At 45.3% G+C, this 22,525-nt stretch overlaps 2 protein-coding genes across 2 annotated transcripts in view; one reads left to right on the top strand and one right to left on the bottom strand.

Moving 5' to 3' along the window:
* The window catches only part of MIX23 (mitochondrial matrix import factor 23), a 487,847-nt gene that overhangs the window by 185,072 nt on the left and 280,250 nt on the right, over positions 1 to 22,525 (bottom strand). The window lies entirely within an intron of this gene.
* LOC309547923 (uncharacterized protein) overlaps positions 1 to 22,525 on the top strand; it is a gene marked incomplete at its 3' end in the record, with an annotated part of 77,601 nt that overhangs the window by 52,855 nt on the left and 2,221 nt on the right. The window contains exons 3-4 of the mRNA XM_082247921.1: positions 11,149 to 11,442; positions 12,091 to 12,146. Coding sequence (XP_082104047.1) covers positions 11,149 to 11,442; positions 12,091 to 12,146 — 350 coding nt within the window. The remainder of the gene's footprint in view (positions 1 to 11,148; positions 11,443 to 12,090; positions 12,147 to 22,525) is intronic.

The following is a 22,525-nucleotide window of genomic DNA, read 5'->3' as shown; positions in this document are numbered from 1 at the left end:
CCGGCTTTCAGGATAGCCTGAATGGCGTGATCCACTGTAGTGTACTGTAGTGAAAACTGTTCAGAGCGAATAAGAGAATTGAGGCTTGGCGTGGAGATGGAATGAGGAGCCGAGAGGTCTATGATCAATCGTTTTTTATTGTTATATTTCCCCGTGGCTACCCCCAATGGGTTGGTTCGCCAGCAGGAAAAAGGAGGGGTACAGAAAGGCCCTAACTTGAAACCCTTGTCTACTTCTGCTTGCAAAAGAGTGTCGACTACAGCTGGGTCAGCCGAGGCTGATTGTAGGTTTTTACACTCGATTGTACCTGACGGGAGTGCCACCAGACCCGTGTGGAACCCTCTCGTGAAGCCTGAAACTAAAAACTCGACTAAGTCCGGAGAGGGATGGGATTTCAAGAAGAAGGCCAGGGAATCGACCTGCACCTCGGTCAGTCAGCTTTTGGGGAAAAGGCGACTGGGGCACATGGACTTGGCATGTGCCCTGGAAGCAGGTTGAGCAGATATGCAACAACCTACAGGCACTGAAGCTGCAGCCACCCGCGTTGAAAATGTTGCATACCTGTGCCTTGCCCAAGAACACTATCGGTCTCCCCAATTTGTCTTTGGCGGACTTCTGATCAGACTTGCTGGGGCCCGGGGTGACCTCGCTGGCGGCGGAAGAACTGGGCTCAACGGCACACAAGTTGGTGGAGTGGGAGTTTGATGCACAAGTGGCGCATGCAGGTGGCACAAGCCAGGCAAAGTGGCGACAGAACAACTCGGTGTCCAGCTGGCCCCAATCTATCCTGATGTTGAACTGGGCAAAGGTGGCCGCCGCCTTGGCTGAGAATGAGCGGTGATAATCGTAGAAGGTGGTGCCGCCGTACTTGTGCCCCAGGTCGACCAACTTGTGTAGATACAAGTCCAGCTCTTCTCTGCGATGAGGGAAGTTAAAGCAGACCACATCCCTGAACAGACCGAAGGCCAAGACAAACTCGAGAATGGACAGCTTCCTGTTCAGTCTGGGGTCCTTGGCTTTCAGAACCACATACAGGTCCCCATAATTGTAGGTCTTGCTCTCGACTATGTCTTGGGACGCAATTAACAGTGACATAAGATTCACGTCCTTCCCCTCCAGAATGTCTTTCCTGATGTTGGGCGGGACCATGTGCGCTGGTGTAATAATGTGAGAAATGGGGCCTAAAGGAGTTGGCGTACCTGCGAAGGTGCCCTGAGGGGCTGGCAAGCCAAAGACCTGAGAGGGCAGGGAAGCTGGGGAGGCCGGTGCGGGGGATTCTAATTTTTCCAACCTCTGATTTAGGCTACTAACGGAAGCCAGAATTGACGCCATGGTGGCCTGGATTTCGGCTAAAGCGTCCTTGTGTAATGTTCTGGTACCTTTGGGTACTCTAATTACTCTTTCATAAGTGTATGCGCCCCACCATTCTCTTTTGGTAAGGTGCGCATACACCTTTAAGACTGATGCTGTTATCACTGAGCGCCGGACTGGATGGCTATTTAGATCGCCGGCTCTCACTCACATGTGTTCGTTCAAACTGCTTTGTGCCTTGATGCTAACCTGTCTTGAAGCTCTCATGCTTGCAAGCATACCTCGCTGTCGGAACCACGCTGCGCTGATCCCTGTATCCCGCTACCGGATCATCCGCTCTTGCCGAACCTCTCCTCTGCTACATTGCTATTAGTGATAAGTACCCCACAGGGGAAACCTCTATAACTTTCATACTAAAGCTTACACTATCTAGCTCTGCATACTAAGGACTATTACTTCATCTGCATTATCTAAGATTGCTAGCTCTTGAGCCTACTACCACCTGTTCTTGCACTGGGTTGATCTCTCTTGTATGTCCACCTGCTACTCTGTCATCTGCTACCATACATGATTGCTAAACCTATCTGCATCCCATCTGCTACTATCTTACTTTCAAGAACATTTCCTTTCAAGTGTCTGTCATCTACCATCTCTACCCAACCTGTCTCTTCAGCCTATCATCACTGTGTTACTATATACATAAGTCACTCTAGGAAACATCTTATTGAGTGTGTGTATTTACTTGCTGAATTGAGATCATCCACACATGATGAGTCATTGAGAGTTGGGATTGGTGTCTCAGCGCTTCTCTACATGACTACTGAAGTGGAATATTTCTGCAGCTGAAAATCCACATCATACATAAAACGCAGGAGCGTTACACCTTGACACTGTCCTGTGCGTCAGTCCCTGGTTGCGGGTTGACGGTGTTGGATATCAAGATCCTGTACAACTCCGCCTTCCTGGCTGTGGCCGGAAATGGTATCCCCCTCTGTCTCAACTCGGCGGCAATCTTGGGAATGGTCCATGTCCTCATAGAACCTGGACTTGACGGAACCTGGCTACCTCCTGCGACGGGAACGGACACCGGAGTGGGTGGCCTGGCTGGCATGCTAGGCAGGGAGAAGTCGTCTCCTTGGTCTGATGTGTGAGACATGCTGAGATGACATGGAAGGAAAAGAGGAGATGAAAAACTCATACGACAGGGCTTTAACTGGCGCTTTTTTTTTTTTTTTTGACCCGGGATAAAATTTGGGGAAACGGGGAACGTGAGGCCCTGCTAAACCCCAGCGGCTGGTAGAGGCGCTATCTATGATTTGGACCTGAGCTGTGCCATGAACGATGGCGGGGTGTAGGCCTCTGGGAAGGTGAAGCCCTGACTACCCTGACCAAAATAGCGAGACGCTAGCTATGATTTGGGCCGATGGGCGAAGGTACCTCCGTGTGAGGATGGGTGTTGGTCTCGCGATAACCAAGAAGGGACCTGCCTAAGCTCCTGACCCCCCGCCCCTGCCCCCCCCCTTTGCGCCAGTTAACGAAGAGGGGGAACTCTTGGTGATGAACGGCATACCTTAATGACTCCTGTGAAGCTCAGATGATTTGTAAGGAATTTATACATTCCCCTCTCTTTGGACCCCCCCCAGACAGGTGGGCAGAGATGGTGAGGGGGGGGTGACCCGCCAGTGCGGCTGCCTGTGCATGTCCCGGATGCGGAAGCACGCCCCCCAGCACGGAGATCAATGCTGCTGCTTTAAATGTACATTTTACTTTTTTTTTTCCAGTCTGGCCTCCGGCCAGAGGAGGAGGGACCACAGTGAGGAGGCGGTGCCGGGTGCGAGTGGAGCCAGGGGAGACCGCCTGGTGCTGACCGTTAGCGTGCGGCTGGCACGGGACATTCCCCGCATACACACGGCTTCCTGGAGAGGAGAGGAGAGCTCCTGTGAACAGCTGACGGCGGTATGACACTGAACGGCTGCGTCAGTTAGGCGTGGTCCGGTACCCGAAAACGTCAGCCCAGTGAGGAGGGCGGCCCGACGTTAAATAGGCCGGCCCCTCCCCTACCACAACTGCAGGCTCCGCCTGCCCATTTATCATGCATATATATATATATATATATAAAAAGTTATAATTATTTTAATATATTAATATTTCATATAAAGGGTGGCCTTTAGAATATATCTATAATTAATAAGAAGCCTTTGTAGATAATATTTTTTATAAAGACACAAAACCCCGTAAAAAGTTCTCCTACATATACACATATGATTTTAAACTCGAACAAGGTAACAATCTTGCTAAACTTGTACCTGCGAACCATGGATACATAATATAAATAATCCATGGCTCCAGGTGGGAAGAAAGTTTTTTATATATTTACAGTATATCTCCCTCCTAATGGACAACTAATTTATATATATATAAAGACTGTTTTGTATATTGTATTGGATCAACTCACTATGATGAGAATGACTACAAGTGTAGCAAGTGTCTTGAACACTTATATATCTAAAAATGACTGAATAAAGAAAATTGGGAAAGACTATAAAGGGGGCTTTTACTCAAAATAATGAGATACATCCCACTCATAGTTCATTCCTTGCGGGATGCAGGTGCCCAATTGGAATATTCAATATACCTCTCTTTTGCATAGGCTTTTAAACAAATCACCTCCTCTAAATGGAAGTTTAACTTTTTCCACTACCTGAACCTGCATAGAACTAAGGTCCCCATTATGTAAGTTATTAAAATGTCTTGCTGTATTGGTAGACTTTTTTGTCCTAATTGCGCTCAAGTGTTCACGAAACCTCTCTCGTAATTTGCGAGTTGTGCATCCTATATATTGCATACCGCATATCCTGCAAGTAATAATATATATTACGTTGTTAGTATTGCAAAATTGTTTCAACTGAATGGTCTTGCCGTTAGAAGTGGAAGACACGGTTTGACCCCCAAGCATGTATGGACAACTAGAACAGTCATTATTACCGCACTTGTAGTTACCTTTGCAGTATAACCATGTGGTTTGGGGTTTGACAGCTGAACAAAAGAGACTAGGTGAAAGAGAGGCACCTAGAGAACGTGCCCGTCTGGGGATGAAATTAATGCCATTTTCTAGCATTTTCAATTGTAGTTCATCCTCAAATAAAATGGGTAAATATTTATTTATTACATCCCTCACTTGATAGAAATCTCGACTAAAAGTAGTAACTAATGTCTGTTTATCCATCTGTTTATCCATCTGTTTGTTTTGCCGTTTCCGGTGTTTAGAAAGAAGCTCTCGCCTATCCTTTTTTTTTTTTTTTGCAATATTTGGCACGTTCAAGCATCCAGATAGGGTAACCCCTCTGTAAGAACCTCAAAAACTGTTCCTCTGACTCTCATTCAAAATCAGTGTCTTCACTACATATACGGCGCAACCGGATAAATTGGCCGATTGGTATGCCCCTGATTGTTGGGTGTTGGATGATTGGATTGAGCCATGAAAAGAGTGTTGCCAGCTAGAGGCTTTCTGTAAAGGTTGGTGATTAATCGATCATTAGTGGAAGTAAGAAGAGCATCTAAAAACATACTTGATGATTATTCATGAAACCAGTAAAGGACACATTTTTGTCATTAGAATTTAAATAAGTCGGAAAGGATTCTAGATCCCCACCTTACGATCGCAGATAAACAACAGATCGTCTATATAACAAAAAAATAAACATATATACTGTCTAAATGGATTTCTATCTCCAAAGATGTGGGACCACTCCCACCAACCCATAAAAAGTTTGGCGAGTGAGGGCGAAAACTTCGCCCCCATCGCAGCCCCACACCTTTGGAGATAGAAAAAGCCATCAAATGAAAAATAATTGTGCGACAGTAAATAATCCAAAACCTCTAGAACATAGGCAGTTTGAGTGGGTGGCAAGGCTGAAAAATGCTCCAAATAGAAGGACATCGCAGATATAGCAAGATGGTGTGGAATGCACGAGTACAGACTAGTTACATCACAGGTATTTGATGCATTTGCGTTTAGGTGTACGGCCATGTCTTGGTAGGGTTGCAGTTGTGCCATACTCTTTCCATTTTCCGATGATGGATTGAACAGCGCTTTGTGAGCTGTTCAAAGCTTGGGATATTTTTTATAACCTAACCATGCTTCAAATTTAAACTTCTTCACAATTTTATCCCTGACCTGTCTGGTGTTTTCCTTGGCCTTCATGATGCGGTTTGTTCACTAAGGTTCTCTAAAAAAAACTCTGAGGGCTTCACAGAACAGCTGTATTTATACTGAGATTAAATTACACACAGGTGGACTCTATTTACTAAATAAGTGACTTCTAAAAGCAATTGGATCCACTAGATTTTAGTTAGTGGTATCAGAGTAAATGAATACAAATGCACGCAACACTTTTCAGATTTTTATTTGTAAAAACATAGTTACATAGTTAGTGAGGCTGAAAAAAGACACAAGTCCATCCAGTTCAACCTATGATGTGTGTGTGTGTTTGCTTTTAACCGTACATTGTATACCCCTGTATGTTGTGGTCTTTAAGGTGTCCATCCAATAGTTTTTTGAAACTATCAATGCTCCCCGCTGATACGAAGAGAATTCCACATCCTTACCGCTCTTACAGTGAAGAACCCCTTACGCACTTTAAGGTTAAACCGCCTTTCCTCAAGTTTTAGTGAGTGGCCACATGTCTTATTGTATCTCCTTTCTCTGAATAGTTTGTTCCTTATGCTAGGGTCGCCAGTACAGTATTTGTACATTGATATCATATCCCCCCTCAATCGTCTCTTCTCCAGAGAGAATAGGTTCAGTGCTTGTAGTCTTTCCTCATAGCTGATGTCCTCCATTCCCCTAATTATTTTTGTTGCCCTTCTCTGGACTCTCTCCAGTTCCAGCACATCCTTTCTGAGGACCGGTGCCCAGAACTGGACAGCATACTCCAGATGTGGCCGGACCAGAGTCTTGTAGAGTGGAAGAATAATCTCTTTATTTCTGGAGTGAATCCCCTTTTTTATACAACCCAGTATTCTGTTGGCTTTGCTTGCAGCGGCTTGGCATTGCATGCCACTTCCAAGCCTGTTGTCTACCAGTACCCCCAGGTCCCTTTCCATCCTAGACTCACCCAGAGGTTCCCCCCCTAGTGAGTAGCTTGCTTTCTGGTTTCTGGCCCCCAAGTGCATTACTTTACATTTTTCTACATTAAATCTCATCTGAGATGTTTCAAAAACATTTTGAAAACTATTTATTTATCATTTTCCTTCCACTTCACAATTATGTGCCACTTTGTGTCGGTCTATCACATAAAATCCCAATAAAATACATTTACGTTTTTGTTTGGAACATGACAAAATGTGGAAAATTTCAAGAGGTATGAATACTTTTTCAAGGCACTGTATATGGCTTGTTTGGCCCCTTAGCCAGGGCTTGGAATTCATTATTAGATATTTGTGAGACCACTAGACAATTTTTAATAAGGAAATGTGTAATATGAAATTGCCCCCATTCATATGTAATATGCAAGTGTCCTCTGCACCCCCATAGCAGTGTCCTCTGCCCCTTCATATCACCCCCCCCCCTCCCCATAGTGTCCTCTGAAGTCTGAACATATACACACAATGACACACCGGTGTGAAGGTAGCACTCTCCTACCTTACACAGGTGTACTGCACACAGGTGTACTGCAGGTGTGCACACAGTACTGGATGGAGGGCGGGAGCTACCAAAGTTAACTTTTTACATTAATAAGCTGGTGATTGGTTGCGTGGACCGCCCGGCATTCCCAGCAACCAATAACCTGCAGACTAATGTGAAAAGTTAACTCCGGCAGCTCCCGCCCTCCATCCAGTACTGTGAAACCTCCTGCTCTCTGCTTTGGAGAGTGGCAATGCAGGGTCATGGTTTCAACCTACTCATCGGCTACCTACAGTTGACAGGTGGACCACGATTAACAGCTTGCTGCCCCCGGTATAGAGTATATGGAGTACAATACAGTGTATGAAGTGGAGAGGTATAGAGTATATAACATGTAGCACAGCATACAGAGTGAAAAGGTTTGAAGTATATAACATAAAGTGCAGAGAGTGGAGTGGTATGGAGTATATAACATACAACCCAGTATACCAAGAGGTATAGAATTACACCACCGTGTACACAATGGAGAGGTATTGAATATATTACATACAGTACAGAGTGGAGAGGTATGGAGTATATAGATTACAGCACAGCAGGGCCGCTGCTCCCGCTAGGCGAACTAGGCAGCCGCCTAGGGCGCACTGCGCCTAGGGCGCATTGCCGCCTAGGGGCGCACTGCTGTCTAGGGGCGCACTGCTGTCTAGACTTTGCTGAACCGATTGTGTGTTTTACTTACTATTCAGTGACCCGGGCCATTATTGCACCATCTGGACTGCAATGGATCTTCCAGGCCGCATCCGATCCGACTCCACTGGCTCTGCAAGTTGTGGCCGCTCGCTCTCTCTGCTGCGGAGGCGGGCGGGAGCCCACACACCCAGCACTGGTTGCTTGAGCCGCTTGGTGTCTTGCAACCAGTGACGTCACTCCTTCCTCCTCCAGGCCGCCGTGCCACAGCCTCCCTGCCTACTCCACCTCCACTCCACCCACTTCTTTCCGCACGGTTAGCAGTGCAGGCTGGCTGCAGGTGCGTGCAGGCGCAGCACGTGAGGACTGAGAGACAGACTGTCTGTATTGAAAGGAAGGATCAATTCAGGCGCCTAAGGAGTTTAAGGTAAACATTCGGGAATACTTCCAATTAAAATATGAGGCCTTGCAGGGTGGGCAAGACCGCAAGAAGCTGGTCTTGCCTAGGGTACAAAATAGTCTAGCACCGGCCCTGCAGCACAGTGTACAGAGTGGAGAGGTATGGAGTATATAATGTATAGCAAAGTGTACAAAGAGGAGAGTTGTGGAGTAAATAGCGTACAGCACGGTGAAGAGAGTGGAGCTGTCTGATGTATATAACCTGCAGTACAGTGTAGAGAAGTATGCAATATATACCATACAGCACAGTGTAAAGATTGTAGTGATATGGTGTATATACTGTATAGCACAATGCATTGTACCAGCTGGAGTGATGTCGATTGTAGAATACATAGGTAGGTAACAGAGTTGTATGGAGAATATAACCTTCAGCTGTGTGTACAGAGAATGCAACTCCTCACATTAATGTTCTCCTATCCCATACATTACATTGTAAGTTATGAACATGTTTCTGGGTGGTGAGGTCTGAGCTACACTCAGGTCCACAATTAGAAATCATTGGGCCCTATACAGCCTACCTGACATCTCCCCTCCAAGTGGTACATTTTAAGCCCCAATAGGCCCCCACAGAGCAGCCCGGATCCTCCTCTTCTCAGGTCCCATGCTGGCGCTCCTGGCTTCTCCCTCCTGCCGGGTGCCCCCACAGCAGGCAGCTTGCTATAGGGGCACCCATGCAGGCATGCCCCTGAGGCATGGCTCTGTGTGTCCATTCACACACAGAGCTGTGGTTTGGCCTTGTATCTTCTGTCTCCTGATTGGCTCGCTGGCTGTTATTGACAGCAGCGGGAGCCCTTGGCCAATCAGGAGTGTGAGTCCCCAGAGAGGCAAGGCTTTTGTGGGCAGCAATGGATTGAGAGGGGGCTCAGGTAAATATTAGGGGGGGTTGCTGCACACAGAAGGTTTTTTACCTTTATGCATAGAATGCATGAAGGTAAAAAAAAAACTTGTGCCTTTACAACCTCTTTAATCTTTTCAGAAGTGCAGTGTCCTTGTCATTTACTGTAAGCGGTAAAGAAATCATTGGCAACCTTATTTCTCTATCGTTCATTGACAGACGCAGCTCCATATTCTTCTTAACCATTGGGTTATGCTGCCTCCTACAGGAGTAGGACACTAGGAAGGAAACCACTTTACCACGCCTATGGGCAGTCCCTGCAGGTATACACCCACTCACTCTGCTAAAGGGTTCAGTTTGTTTCTGCCTAGTCTAGGAGTAGGACCTTGCCCCCGGCTGGGTCTTAGCTTGTTTATTTTATTTTAAAGGGAACCTTAGCTAAAATTTTAATTTTTTAACTAGTCATGTTCCTGAGAGAACTGCAATCAACAGCCTGACTGGGTTTCGAACAGGATACCCTAGATCCTGAAGGTCTCCCAGTCCAGCCAGCGAGTGTGTGCAGGTTCTAGCCCCGCGCTAGGCCTCGCCTCTTGGGATCCTCTGGCCGATGCCACAGAAGCACTGGTGGCTCCTGGAGGGGGTCAGTATCGGCTGATCTATGCGTTTTCTCCACTGAAACTTCTGCCGAGGCTTCTGCGCTGAATAGGGGTGGAAGGGATTCCGGTAATTTTGGTGGCCCCAGACTGGCCTCGCTGGTCTTGGTATGCAGATCTGGTAAGGTTGGTCGCCGATGCTCCTTGGAGACTTCCTCTCAGGGAAGATCTGTTGTCTCAAGGGCCGATCTTCCATCCTGCTTTACAGTCGCTGGCTTTAATGGCATGGCTGTTGAAAGCCAGGTATTGAAGGATAGGGGTCTTTCTGACTCAGTGATTCCTACACTATTGAAGGCTAGAAAGTCTACCTCCAGGAAGATTTATCATTGTATGGGGAAATTGTACATCTCATGGTGTGAATCGATTAAGGCGCATCCACCCTCCTTTTCATTGGCTAGGATATTGGCTTTCCTCCAAAGAGGGGTTGAGCAGTGATTGGCATTGGGTACTATTAAAGCCCAGGTGTCGGCTTTGGGGGTGTTTTTTCAACGCCCTTTAGCTACGCATTCTTTGATTTGCACTTTTATCCCGGGAGGGTATTACCTCTGCCTACAGAGTGTCTGAATTGGCGGCGCTTTCCTGCTGTTCTCCTTCTCTGGTGGTCCACAGAGATTAAGTGCTACTTCGACCTAATCAGCCGTTTCTTCCTAAGGTGGTTTCTGATTTCCATTGAATTAAGACATTTTGCTGCCTATATTCTGTCCTAAGACCGAGCATCCCAAGGAAATTGCCTTGCCTTTCCTTTGGCTGTGGTTCGGGCTATTAGGATTTTCCTGGCAGTTACTGAGTCTTTCAGGAAATCAGACTCTCCTTTTGTCCTCAAGGTAGGACCTCGGAAGGGATTGGCTGCGTCTGCTGCGACCATATCCAAATTGATCAGGCAGACGGTGGTACAGGCGTATTCACTTAAGGGTCAGGTTACACTTTTCCCTGTGAAGGCGCATTCTGCTAGGGCGCTGAGTGCCTCTTGGGCCTTTCACCATCAGGCTTCAGTAATACAAGTTTGTAAGGCGGCAAGTTGGTCGTCTGTGCACACGTTCACTAAGTTATACAAAGTAGATGTGTTGGCATCTTTGGATGCTTCTTTTGGACGCAAGGTTTTGCAGGCTGCTGTTTAAAAGAGCAATTTTTTCTCTTTTGAGGGTGTATGTTGTTTCTAGGTGAGCTCCAGTTGTTCCTGGTTGAGCTCCATGCTACCTGGTTGGCTAAGTTTAGCCTTTGGGGAATTATGTTCTTTCTCTGCGTTGTTTTCCCACCCCTCATACAAATACTGCTTTGGGACGTCCCAATGGTTAAAAAGAATATGGAGCTGCGTCTGTCAATGAACTTCAGAGAAAAGGATTTTACGGTAAGTCAAAAATCCATTTTTTTTCCTGTAAACTACCAATCCCATCATTCCCCATATAATGGAGGGGGAGCCTGAAAAAAAGAAAACAAATGCAGCTCCCACAGCTAAAGATTAAATTACAGATGCACTTTAACTATAGGATGAGTGTGTGTGTACAAGAGCTAGCACTCTATTCCATGTATCTGGGCTCTGTGTTGGTGACCTATGACTGATGGTGATTGTCCTACTCCAGATCCGGTTCTCATCTCCAACATCACCAGTAATGGCAGCCGGCTGGGTGAGGAGATGGCTGTGAGCGTCCAGTTCTCTGGAGAAGAGAGCGCTGTGACCTGGGAGGTGGACGGGGAGCCTCTCCCTGAAAGATACCGGCTGATAGATGACAATAGGACGCTGATTATCCCCAGTGTGCAGAGAGACGACGCCGAGAGGAGATTCCGGGTCAGGATCACAAACCCGGTCAGTGAGGAGATCCGGGAATACCGGCTGATCAATGATACGATGTTCTTCAGGATGCTGGAAGCAGAAGGTATTGGTGACTTTGTGGGGTCATGTTATATTCCATATATCGGGGTGTTATAGATTGGGGTCATCCTGTCTCCTCTTCTCTGGGGGGGTCATAGTGGGAGGGTGACACAGAATAGTAACATTGTGTCATGTTGTCTCTTCTCTGCTCTCCTAAAGGAGGATTATGCCCCTTTTACACAATCGGACCGATTAGGTCTACCTGTCCAATTTTCAGGCTTGATCGGGCCACCCATTCTCCTCTATGGGGGAGCAGACGTCAGTGGACATGTTTCCTGCTGACACCCGTCTGGCATCCGATCCGACAAGATCCGCTGAAAACAGATGGATGGCGATACTCTCGCTATTCATCCAGCGGGTCGGTGTCTGTGCGGTCTGTTTTCATCTGATCTCCCCATAGAGGGAAGCGAGCCTCTGACAAGTCTGTCTCTGCACAGTGAGCAGAGATGGACCTGTCATCCGCCTGCTCAGTGGGGATCGATGGAGCGATCCTCCCTGAGTTAGTGAAGTCCATGAAAACGGATCGGCCCATGTGAAAGGGGCCTTTGATCGGCCCATGTGAAAGGGGAGTTAGGTAAGATGTCAACTGACTGCCAGTACAATAAAGTATTATAATTTGTGTATCTAATTCTATTTTATATTGTATTTGCAGATTCCGAATCAGCTGGAAGGCTCATTGTTGGTCTTAGCATTGGTCTCAGTGCCGCAGTAATATTGGTAGCAGTGATAGCCTATATTTTATATATCGGGTGAGCAATATTCCCTCTCTCTTTGTATTAGTGTATGTACTAAGTGGTCTGTTTAACCCCTTCATGCCTAAGGGTAGTTCAAACCTTGATGCCTAAGCACAATTTAGCAATTTTGACTCCTGTTAGTAAAAGTGTACATATCATCACAACTACTTTGTGCTTCAAGGTGGATAATAGTGCTTTTTTTTTTTTTTTTCTGGACAAATTGGGCTTTCATTTGGTGGTAAATGATGATCGATCTCTCGTGACTTTTATTATCACAGTAAGAAAAATACTTCTTTTTTTTTTTTTAATTTAGCTGTATTTTCTTGTTACTACTATAACCTACCACCAAGGAACAACCCAAAATTAAATTCCCCTGCTCCTGGTGATTGCAGCTATATCATACATGTGTATGTTAGTTGTTGTTTGTACCCATAGTACAGCCCAAAAACAATTGTGCGCGTTTTATGCTTCTTTTTTTTTATCCTACCTAAAACACACTGACACTAACTGAAACTGATACTCTTTTAAAAAATGCCCAAAATATACTGACCTTGACCTTTTGACCCTTACTTGACCCAAAATAATCTGCGGCAAGCGGTCAGCAAGAGGTTAAAAGCCCATGCGTAAATATCGTGCGACATAAAATAATTGCAAAACCCACCGATTTATTCTCTAGGGCCTTAAAAAAAAAAAAATTATAGTGTGTGTGTATACTGTATATGTATACGTGTGTGTGTATGTGTGTGTATATATATATATATATAGTGTGTATATGTATATGCAGGAAAATAATGGTGGCCACACAAAATATTGACACTTTGGGCCCAATTTGGACATTTTCACTTAGGGGTGTACTCACTTTTGTTGCCAGCGGTTTAGACATTAATGGCTGTGTGTTGAGTTACTTGGAGGGGACAGTAAATGTACACTGTTATACAAGCTGTACACTCACTACTTTACATTGTAGCAAAGTGTCATTTCTTCAGTGTTGTCACCAGTGGCGGCTGGTGCTCAAAATTTTTGGGGGGCGCAAACAGAAAAATGTAATGGGCATTTCTTTGCGGCAAAAAACGCTGTAAAAAATTGCGTGACTTTGAGGTCACAAAAGTGTGAAAGGGGCCTTCAGTAATTAAGGTATAGCGTGCCCCCTTTCAATGCACAGAGACCAGCGTGCCCCCTTTCAATGCACAGAGACCAGCGTGCCCCCTTTCAATGCACAGGGACTATTCTTCTGTTTCTTCAACAAATGTATAAATCACCGACTGCTAAGCTCTCTACGCTAGATTTCACTTCGGATATTATCCACTTAACGAAAGGGACACGCCAAGGCTGCCCTCTTTCCCCTATTCTTTTTAATTTGGCCCATGAGCCTTTATCTAGACTTCTTAATTCTCCAGAGGGTATTAGCGGAATTCCTGTCGGGAACCAAACCTTATAATCTGCTTTATTTGCGGACGATACTTTGATCTTTTCGTCTAATCCTCTTAATGATTTCTTAATTCTTAAAGAAATATTTGCGACCTTCCGTCTCTGCTCGGGTTTTCGGATACATTTTGATAAAAGTGAGGTATTAGATCTACATCCTCAACTGTCCGCTCACTGGCGTAGACTATCCCCATTTGCTATGGCGCCACAATATATAATGTACCTTGGCATTCGCATAGGAAGGGACCCCTCATCTTTATACACCCTTAACTTTCCACCGCTCATTTGTAAAATTGTCTCTGAGTTGCAGACCTGGGCGACCCTCCCTCTCTCACTTTTCGGGAGATTTCATTTATTTAAGATGGTATCTTTTCCGCGCCTTTTATATCCATTACAGACACTTCCTTTACTCTTGAAGCACTCGGATGTGCAGAGAATAAATAAAGCATTGAACATTTTTTTATGGGCTTCTAAAAACCTCGTATTGCTTTACGAAAACTTTCTCTCCCGAGGTCTGAGGGGGGGATAGGTCTCCCTGATATTCGCCTTTATAATTTATCATGCTTATTAAGACAGGGTCTTGATTGGCTCACAGTAACATCACAATATTCTAATTTCGAGCTTGAAGAAGCGCTGGTATTTCCATATACCCCGCCAGCCATCCTCTACTCCTCTCTCAGGGCGCTACCACCCCATCTTAAAAACAATATTGTCATCAGAGATACAGTGGTGGCATGGAGGGAGGTACGGAGGATGGTGGGCTTGCCCTCCAGTATCTCTAGCTACCTTACTATTCAAGGTAATCCCACGTTCATTCCCTCTACTACACAAGCAGCCTTCAGACAGTGGGTAATTTTGGGACTAACTAAAGCCTCCTCGCTTTATGACAGTATTACCAACCATTTTAAATCTTTTCAAGCGCTAAGACAGGAATTTAATCTGCCCTCTTCTCATTACTTTTTCTACCTACAAATGACTTCCTTTTTGCGGACTGGCTGCAGATATGGAACAAATCCATTTAAACCTTCCTTTATCGACGTAGTGCTTCATCAAAAAGAATATTCTATTTCTATTCTATATAAGCATTTAGTGTCTCATTCGTTGGGTAGTATTCAACAGGTATTATTCCAGAAATGGTCTCACATTCTGGGGGATGAAACATTACCGGAAAAGCTTCTTAAGAGCTATAAAAGAATACACTCTATTATTATTTCGGAAAATTGGCGGGAAACTCATTTTAGAATAATGCATCGGGCTTACTATCCTTTTTGACATTGCCCAGATGATCCTACCCAAGCGCAATGTCCGTGGTGTAAAGTTACACGGCCTACACTTTTACATCGACTCTGGGAATGTCCTCATATCAGCAATTTTTGGGACAGTGTGTTGGGTTATATTTTTCTTATTTCGGGTATGGGTGTACCCAAGACTCCTCCTACCTGCCTTTTTAACTGCATATCCTTTTCTTCACAATGGACCCACCTCTGCCTCTTGGCAGCACGCAGAACGATTATGTCTAACTGGATTAACTCCACCCCACCAAATCTCTCACAGGTCCAACAATCTTTGCTGTCTTTATGCCAACTGGAAAGACTTGACGTGATGCTTTCCACGTACTACCCCGAGATTTCTTACCAGATGGAGATCATTTCTGGAATACACATTTTCAGAAGAGAGCTTGACAGATATGATATGCCCTTTTAGAATGGTATTCTTCTAGGGACACGGGCGATTTTTCTGGCAACATAAGGGATGCAACCTAGATAGGCCCAGGCTGAATCTTGAATCTCTAATCCCCCCCCTTTTTTCTTCTGTTTTTTCGTGGGTTTTTTTTTTTTTTTCTGTTCTTCTCCTTTTTTTTTTTTTTTTGTCTATTTATGCAAAGCCTTGGAGTGTTTGACCCAAGTAATTGGCTGCATTAACACTGCTTTATATTTTTTGTCTGATTTTGTATGTAAAAAGGATAATAAAAATGTAAAAAAAAAAAAAAAAAAATGCACAGGGACCAGCGTGCCCCCTTTCAATGCACAGGGACCAGGGTGCCCCCTTTCAATGCACAGAGGTCAGCGTGCCCCCTTTCAATGCACAGAGATCAGCGTGCCCCCTTTCAATGCAGTGACCAGCGTGCCCCCTTTCAATGCACAGAGATCAGCGTGCCCCCTTTCAATGCAGAGATGCCAGCGTGCCCCCTTTCACTGCAGAGATACCAGCATGCCCCCTTCAATGCAGAGATGCCAGCGTGCCCCCTTTGAATGCAGAGATGCCAGCGTGCCCCCTTTGAATGCAGAGATGCCAGCGTGCCTCCTTTGAATGCAGAGATGCCAACATGCCCCTTTTCAGTGCAGAGATACCAGCGTGCCCCCTTTCAATGCAGAGATACCAGTGTGCCCCCTATCAATGCAGAGATACCAGCGTGCCCCCTATCAATGCAGAGATACCAGCGTGCCCCCTTTCAATGCAGAGATACCAGCGTGCCCCCTTTCAATGCAGAGTGAACAGCGTGCCCCCTTTCAATGCACAGGGACCAGGGTGCCCCCTTTCAATGCACAGAGGTCAGCGTGCCCCCTTTCAATGCACAGAGATCAGCGTGCCCCCTTTCAATGCAGTGACCAGCGTGCCCCCTTTCAATGCACAGAGATCAGCGTGCCCCCTTTCAATGCACAGAGATCAGCGTGCCCCCTTTCAATGCAGAGATGCCAGCGTGCCCCCTTTCACTGCAGAGATACCAGCATGCCCCCTTCAATGCAGAGATACCAGCGTGCCCCCTTTGAATGCAGAGATGCCAGCGTGCCCCCTTTGAATGCAGAGATGCCAGCGTGCCTCCTTTGAATGCAGAGATGCCAACATGCCCCTTTTCAGTGCAGAGATACCAGCGTGCCCCCTTTCAATGCAGAGATACCAGTGTGCCCCCTATCAATGCAGAGATACCAGCGTGCCCCCTTTCAATGCAGAGATACCAGCGTGCCCCCTTTCAATGCAGAGATACCAGCGTGCCCCCTTTCAATGCAGAGTGAACAGCGTGCCCCCTTTCAATGCAGAGTGAACAGCGTAAGCGTGCCCCCCCCCCCCCCCCGCGCGCGAGACCAGTGCACTTACCTCAGGCAGCGGCAGCTTCTCCTCAGTCCCCCGGCGTCTCCTCGAGTCCTCAGTCCTCCTGCCTCCTCCTCGGCCAATGGCATGGGGTTTGCCTTTCGGCCAATCGGGAAGTGGGAGGAACCGCTTCCTGATTGGCCAGGAGGAGGATCCGTGTGACAATAGCAAATTTTCATTCGCTATTGTCACACAATGGGTGGGTTCGGGGCGCACTGCTCTGTGCCCCGGATCCACCCTTTGCTGAAGCCTATTAGAGCCTCTGGCTCTAATCAGGTGATTGAAAAAAAAGCCCCATTGAACTCCATGCGTCCGGCGCCCCGCATGTAGATTAGGGGGCCAGACGCATGGATGGGGGGGGGAGGGCAGCGCCCCCAACGCACCGGCCGCCACTGGTTGTCACACGAAAAGATAGAATAAAATATTTACAAAAATGGGAGGGGTGTACTTACTATTGTGAGATACTGTATATGTGTTACATCGGCGTGAAGGGGTTAAAATACACTAAACCGGGTTCATTCTCCAATAAACTTCTAGTGCATTTTGGTGAAGACATTCTCCTCTATAAAGCTAGAACCAGAGTTACAATGTCTGCCTTCAGAGCCGGTGTATGCACATGTCCTCCCAACTATGGAGGATGTTGAGCTCCGGTCCAAAATATCCTGGTCTGCCTGATGTGGCCATATCCTACAGATGTAAAACATCTTCATGAATGGCTTCAAATATGTGATCTGATCTTCATCAAAGTCATCATAAAATAAACGCACTTGCTTCTTACTGACTTTATACCAATTACAAGGTTTGAGCTCTGAGACAACAACCACATTATATTCCTTTGCCATGCTTATGGTTATAATTGTGTCTCTTTTGTCTAGTTTTACCTGGGAATATTATTATTCTTCTAGTAGTGCTGTGGAACATCCAGGTAGTTTGACCAAACTTGAACTTGACTGCAGCATTTGCTGGCAGAGCAGTGGTTTCCTTTTGGGTAGACTCCAATGAAAACCTCTTGTTTGAAGCTTTCCTTATGATGGACCCTAATAACAGATGTCATGTTCAATAGAGTCCTCCATTTTCTTAGGTGTTACTTTTGCATACCCATAGGTTTTACATTTCCATACTATTACAAGTCTATTTGACATGAACAAAAGCCCCTTAACACACAGACCCTAACACCCTCGTGCAGCACTTCTCTCTTTGCTTTCCTTCACAGCATTGCACTTGTCACACCTTTTTCTTTAGCAATGCTACAAATTCCTCCTGCATGTCCTCTTTTCTCCCCCTCTTCATTTTGTGCCCTTGCTACAGCACACATTGTTCTGCCTGTCCAAAAGTTGAAGGCTGTCAGCCCTCCCCATTACTGCACAACACACATGCAGGGCTGCTTATAGGGGAGTAGAACCAGCCTTCCTGTGTGGGGCCGGTGCCTTGTCAATTCAGCAGGGGACTCAGGGGCAGAGAGGAGACTCTACTTCTGAACACCAGCAAATTAATCCTGCAGTCTCCAGCAGTTGATCAAAAACTTCCCCGGGCCCCAGCAGTTCAGCAGGGGGTTTAGAAAAGAAAGGGGACCAATCTGCTATTAATATATTCATTTGGGGTAACAAAAAACCCAGGTATGCAGCTAACATATTATATCATCACCAACGTGCTGGTGGTCTAGGCCTCCCCAATATATGGTCCTACTATATTAGTAGTAGACTTGTTCAGATGGCACAATGGCATAATCGTTCCTCAAATCTGCCTTGGATCAACTTCGAGAAAAACTCAGTCACCCCTTATCACTTAGCAGGTCTATTATGGGATCCTACGATCCCTATGCGCAAAATTTCCTCCCATAATTTAATCATTTCAGACACACTCAAAATTTGGAGATTTATTATCAAAAGATGGCCCCTCTCATCTAGTCCCCCACTCGGCACCTCATTTCTAGGTGACCCCAGATTCCAGGAAGCATTCAACACCCCCGAGAGGTTCGCATGGTGGTCGGATAATAAATTGACCTCGCTGTATGACCTCTATGATGGGGGAGTTTTCCACTCTTTCGATACGTTATTACACATTAAAAATATCCCTCAGTCTGAAAAACCCAACTACGATCTCATTAACCGGTTGCCGACCGCCGCACGACTATATACTGCGGCGGTCAGCCCCGGCCAGGCAGAGTGACGTATCGGTACGTCACTCGCCTGTCACTGACTTGCGAGCCTATCGCGGGCGGGCGCGCGCCCGCCGCGGCTCGTTCACAGGCAAGTCAGTGCGTGTGACCGGCGGACTCGATGTCCGCCGGCCACACTACGATCGCTCCTGTGAAGGGAGAAAGACAGAGCAGCTTGTGTAAACAAGCTGCCTGTCAGTTCTCCCTGTGTAAAAGTGAAGATCTGACCGTTCTACTATGTAGAACGGTTGATCTTTGCTTTTACACCAATAGCAATGTCCCTACACAGTAGAAAGCACGCCCCTAGGACACACTTAACCCCTCCCTGTCCAATAAAGTTAACCCCTTCCCTGCCAGTGTCATTTTTGCAGTAACAGTGCATATGTATAGCACTGATTACTGCAGTAATGTCACTGGTAACCCCAAAAGTGTCAAAAATGTCAGTCAAGGGTCCGATCTGTCCGCCGCAATGTCGCAGTACCGAAAAAAAAATCGCAGATCGCCGCCATTATGCGTTAAAAAAAAAAACACCAAAAATGACAAAAATCTTTCTCTTTGTTAGTAAACGCGATAACTTTTGCGCAAACCAATCAAAATACGCTTTTTGCGATTTTTTTTTACCAAACATAGGTAGCATAAAACAAATTGGCCGAAAAATGTTAAAAAATTTTGATTTTTACTTTTTTTTTTGGGGAATTTCATATAAAAAAATGTGAAAAATATTATTATTTTTGCAAAATTTACGCTCTTTTTTTGTTTATAGCGCGTGATCAAAAAATCGCACAGGTGATCAAATACCACCAAAAGAAAGCTCTGTTTGTGGGAAAAAAAGGACGTCAAATTCGTTTAGGTACAGCGTCGCACGACCGCGCAATTGTCCGTTAAAGTCACGCAGTAAAAAATCGCAAAAAAACCCCTGGTCCTTTAGCAGCCAAATCCTCCGGGGCTTAAGTGGTTAAAAACTTTTTTGGGTCATACTACCCCAAACCATCAGGATCTCCTCTCAGTACATATGAACATATATATGTTTGAAGGATCTCACACGCAGGAGACATATCTCTACAATATATACCTCACTCAACACTAGTGACTTGGATACAAAGTTAAGTTATATGATTAAGTGGGAGTTGGAACTGCAGACTTCTCTGTCAGTGGGAGACTGGCGAGATATGTGGATAAATATGTGTAAAGCCACCAAATCGCTAGGTGTAAGGGAAACAGCTATTAAAATATTTACGAGATGGTATTATACCCCCAAAAAATTAAATAAATTCTACCCTGAGATCTCCCCCAATTGTTTCAGAGGTTGTGAGGATATGGGCTCTCTATTGCATATTTTCTGGGAATACCCCAAAATTCAAAATGTCTGGTTGGAAGTGTTCCACCTGATAGCGAGGGTTGCAGGGAAAAAAATTCCACTTTCTCACCTACAATGCCTACTATTTAAAAATATTCCTGAAACTCCCACACATCTTACACGTCTGACACATACCATCTGTATTGCGATGTTATGGGTCATCTCCAAACATTGGAAAGAAGCTTCTGTCCCTTTCAATCAAGTCTTAAGTAGAATTGAGGATATCAGATTGATGGAACAATACCATCATACCATTACAAACACCAAGACAAAATTTGACCAGAAATGGACCCCTTGGTATTTATACAAATGTTCCTTGATCACATAATGGAAATATTACACTATAGTAAGTCGACCAACATTTGAAGTATTTACACTTCCATAATGGCTAAGCATGTTACTGCTTTACATCCATAAACTATATTAAACGGGCACCTCCTTCTGAGGCAAAGGAGCTGCCCGGATTATTAACCTCATATTAGAGTTTCTGCTATCCCACTTGCTCAACTCAGATATATTTCGATATTCTGGTAATGTTATATCTCAAACAATAACCGATGTATACTGACTGTTTTGTTTTTTCTTTTCTTTTTCTTTTATGTTTTATCTGATGACTATTACTTGAAAAGTTGTACTAATGATGCACTTTTATACCAATGATACAAATGTTCTTCTTTTTGTACTTGAGTATACTTTCAATAAACGTTTATAATCAAAAAAAAAAGAAAAGAAAGGGGACTTGTAACGGATCAACCGGCACCCCGACTGGGTACCTCAGTTGACGGATGCTCCTAGTGCTTCCTGAGGGCTCCAAGCACTCCACCAGACACCATAACCACCTCAGACCCCACAAACCGCTGCAGCTTGGTTGGGGTCTCGCCATCTCCTACCCACCCTGGACCTACGACAAGGCTCCAGGTTCCAGTGGGTGAACCTCTTTCCCCTGAGAGTGAAGCAGGAACAGAAACAAGCTCTTACAAGAGCTTAGTGATTATTCAAGGGAGTATAAAGAGCATAACAATCCCTTGTAGCAGATTCCCCAATAAGAGACAGGACTCTAGATTGATGGTGAAGTAGAACTCTTTATTGAACAGTCACAAATAATTTATATACACTTGAGAAGTATGTCAGTCCCTAAATGAACAATGACCCAAATATTTACCCAAAACATCACACGATGGTTAAATAACGGGGTACAGCTGACTCATGGCTAATCCCATCTACAGTGCCTTGCAAAAGTATTAATTAACATGCTAATTAACTCAGCGCACTTAAACCAGACTGAAAGATCAGACTGCCGGCAACAAGGCTAAAATAAAATACAATACATAAATACATAAATAAAATACATTTATTAGAAGTCTAAACACAGAGTAAATCAGCATAATTACGATGTGTGGAAGACAGGTGATTGAGCTGAGGATTTTAGCATCTGCTAGGAGTCTGACTGTGTGAAGCCTTATTGGCAATAGGCAGCTGGGCCTGGAGTCCCAGAGTCTTCATATATTCTTTGAGATGTATTGTTGACAAATAATTACTGTCCCACTTGAAGCAATCCAAACCATTAAGTATCTGTCTTTCACCCCAGTGACGGCGGGTACCGTCACAGGACTATTCATGGTTTTTTGGATCCAAGTGGAGCAATCTTCTGTGCCACAGTTCCTGACCATGAAAGTTCTAGCCTCTCCTTCTGTATTAATCAGTGAAGCAGGCTGGAATCTAATTGTTACACAGCCTTACAGGGCAAGAATAGTGTCTCCATTAACATAATTCTAGTATGCCTTGGCCACTGCTCCTCATCTAAAACCCCCAACAGGCAAATCAATGGGGTGCATGGGACTGGGACAGACAATACATCAGTCACCCGTTTCCAGTACCTGGCTATGACCGGACACAGTATGTTTTGCAATCTTGATCCATGCACTCTATGTGCTACTCAGGCCTGATTCATGAACTATGTACATTACACATTCCTGACCTCTGCACTCTATGCGTTACCCTCTCCTGACTCATGAACTATGTACATTACACATTCCTGACCTCTGCACACTATGCGTTACCCTCTCCTGACTCATGAACTATGTACATTACACATTCCTGACCTCTGCACACTATGCATTACCCTCTCCTGACTCATGAACTATGTACATTACACATCCCTGACCCCTGCACACTATGCGTTACCCTCTCCTGACTCATGAACTATGTACATTACACACTCCTGACCCCTGCACTCTATGCATTACCCACTTGTGAACTATGTACATTACACACCTCTGACCCCTGCACACAATGCGCTACCCTCTCCTAATTTATGAACTAT

This window comes from Pelophylax lessonae, assembly GCF_965119305.1.
Source record: "Pelophylax lessonae genome assembly, chromosome: 2".
In the NCBI taxonomy this organism is placed as follows: Eukaryota; Metazoa; Chordata; class Amphibia; order Anura; family Ranidae; genus Pelophylax; species Pelophylax lessonae.
Note: the sequence above shows the minus strand (reverse complement) of the source record. Positions and strands in the feature narration are given on the sequence as shown.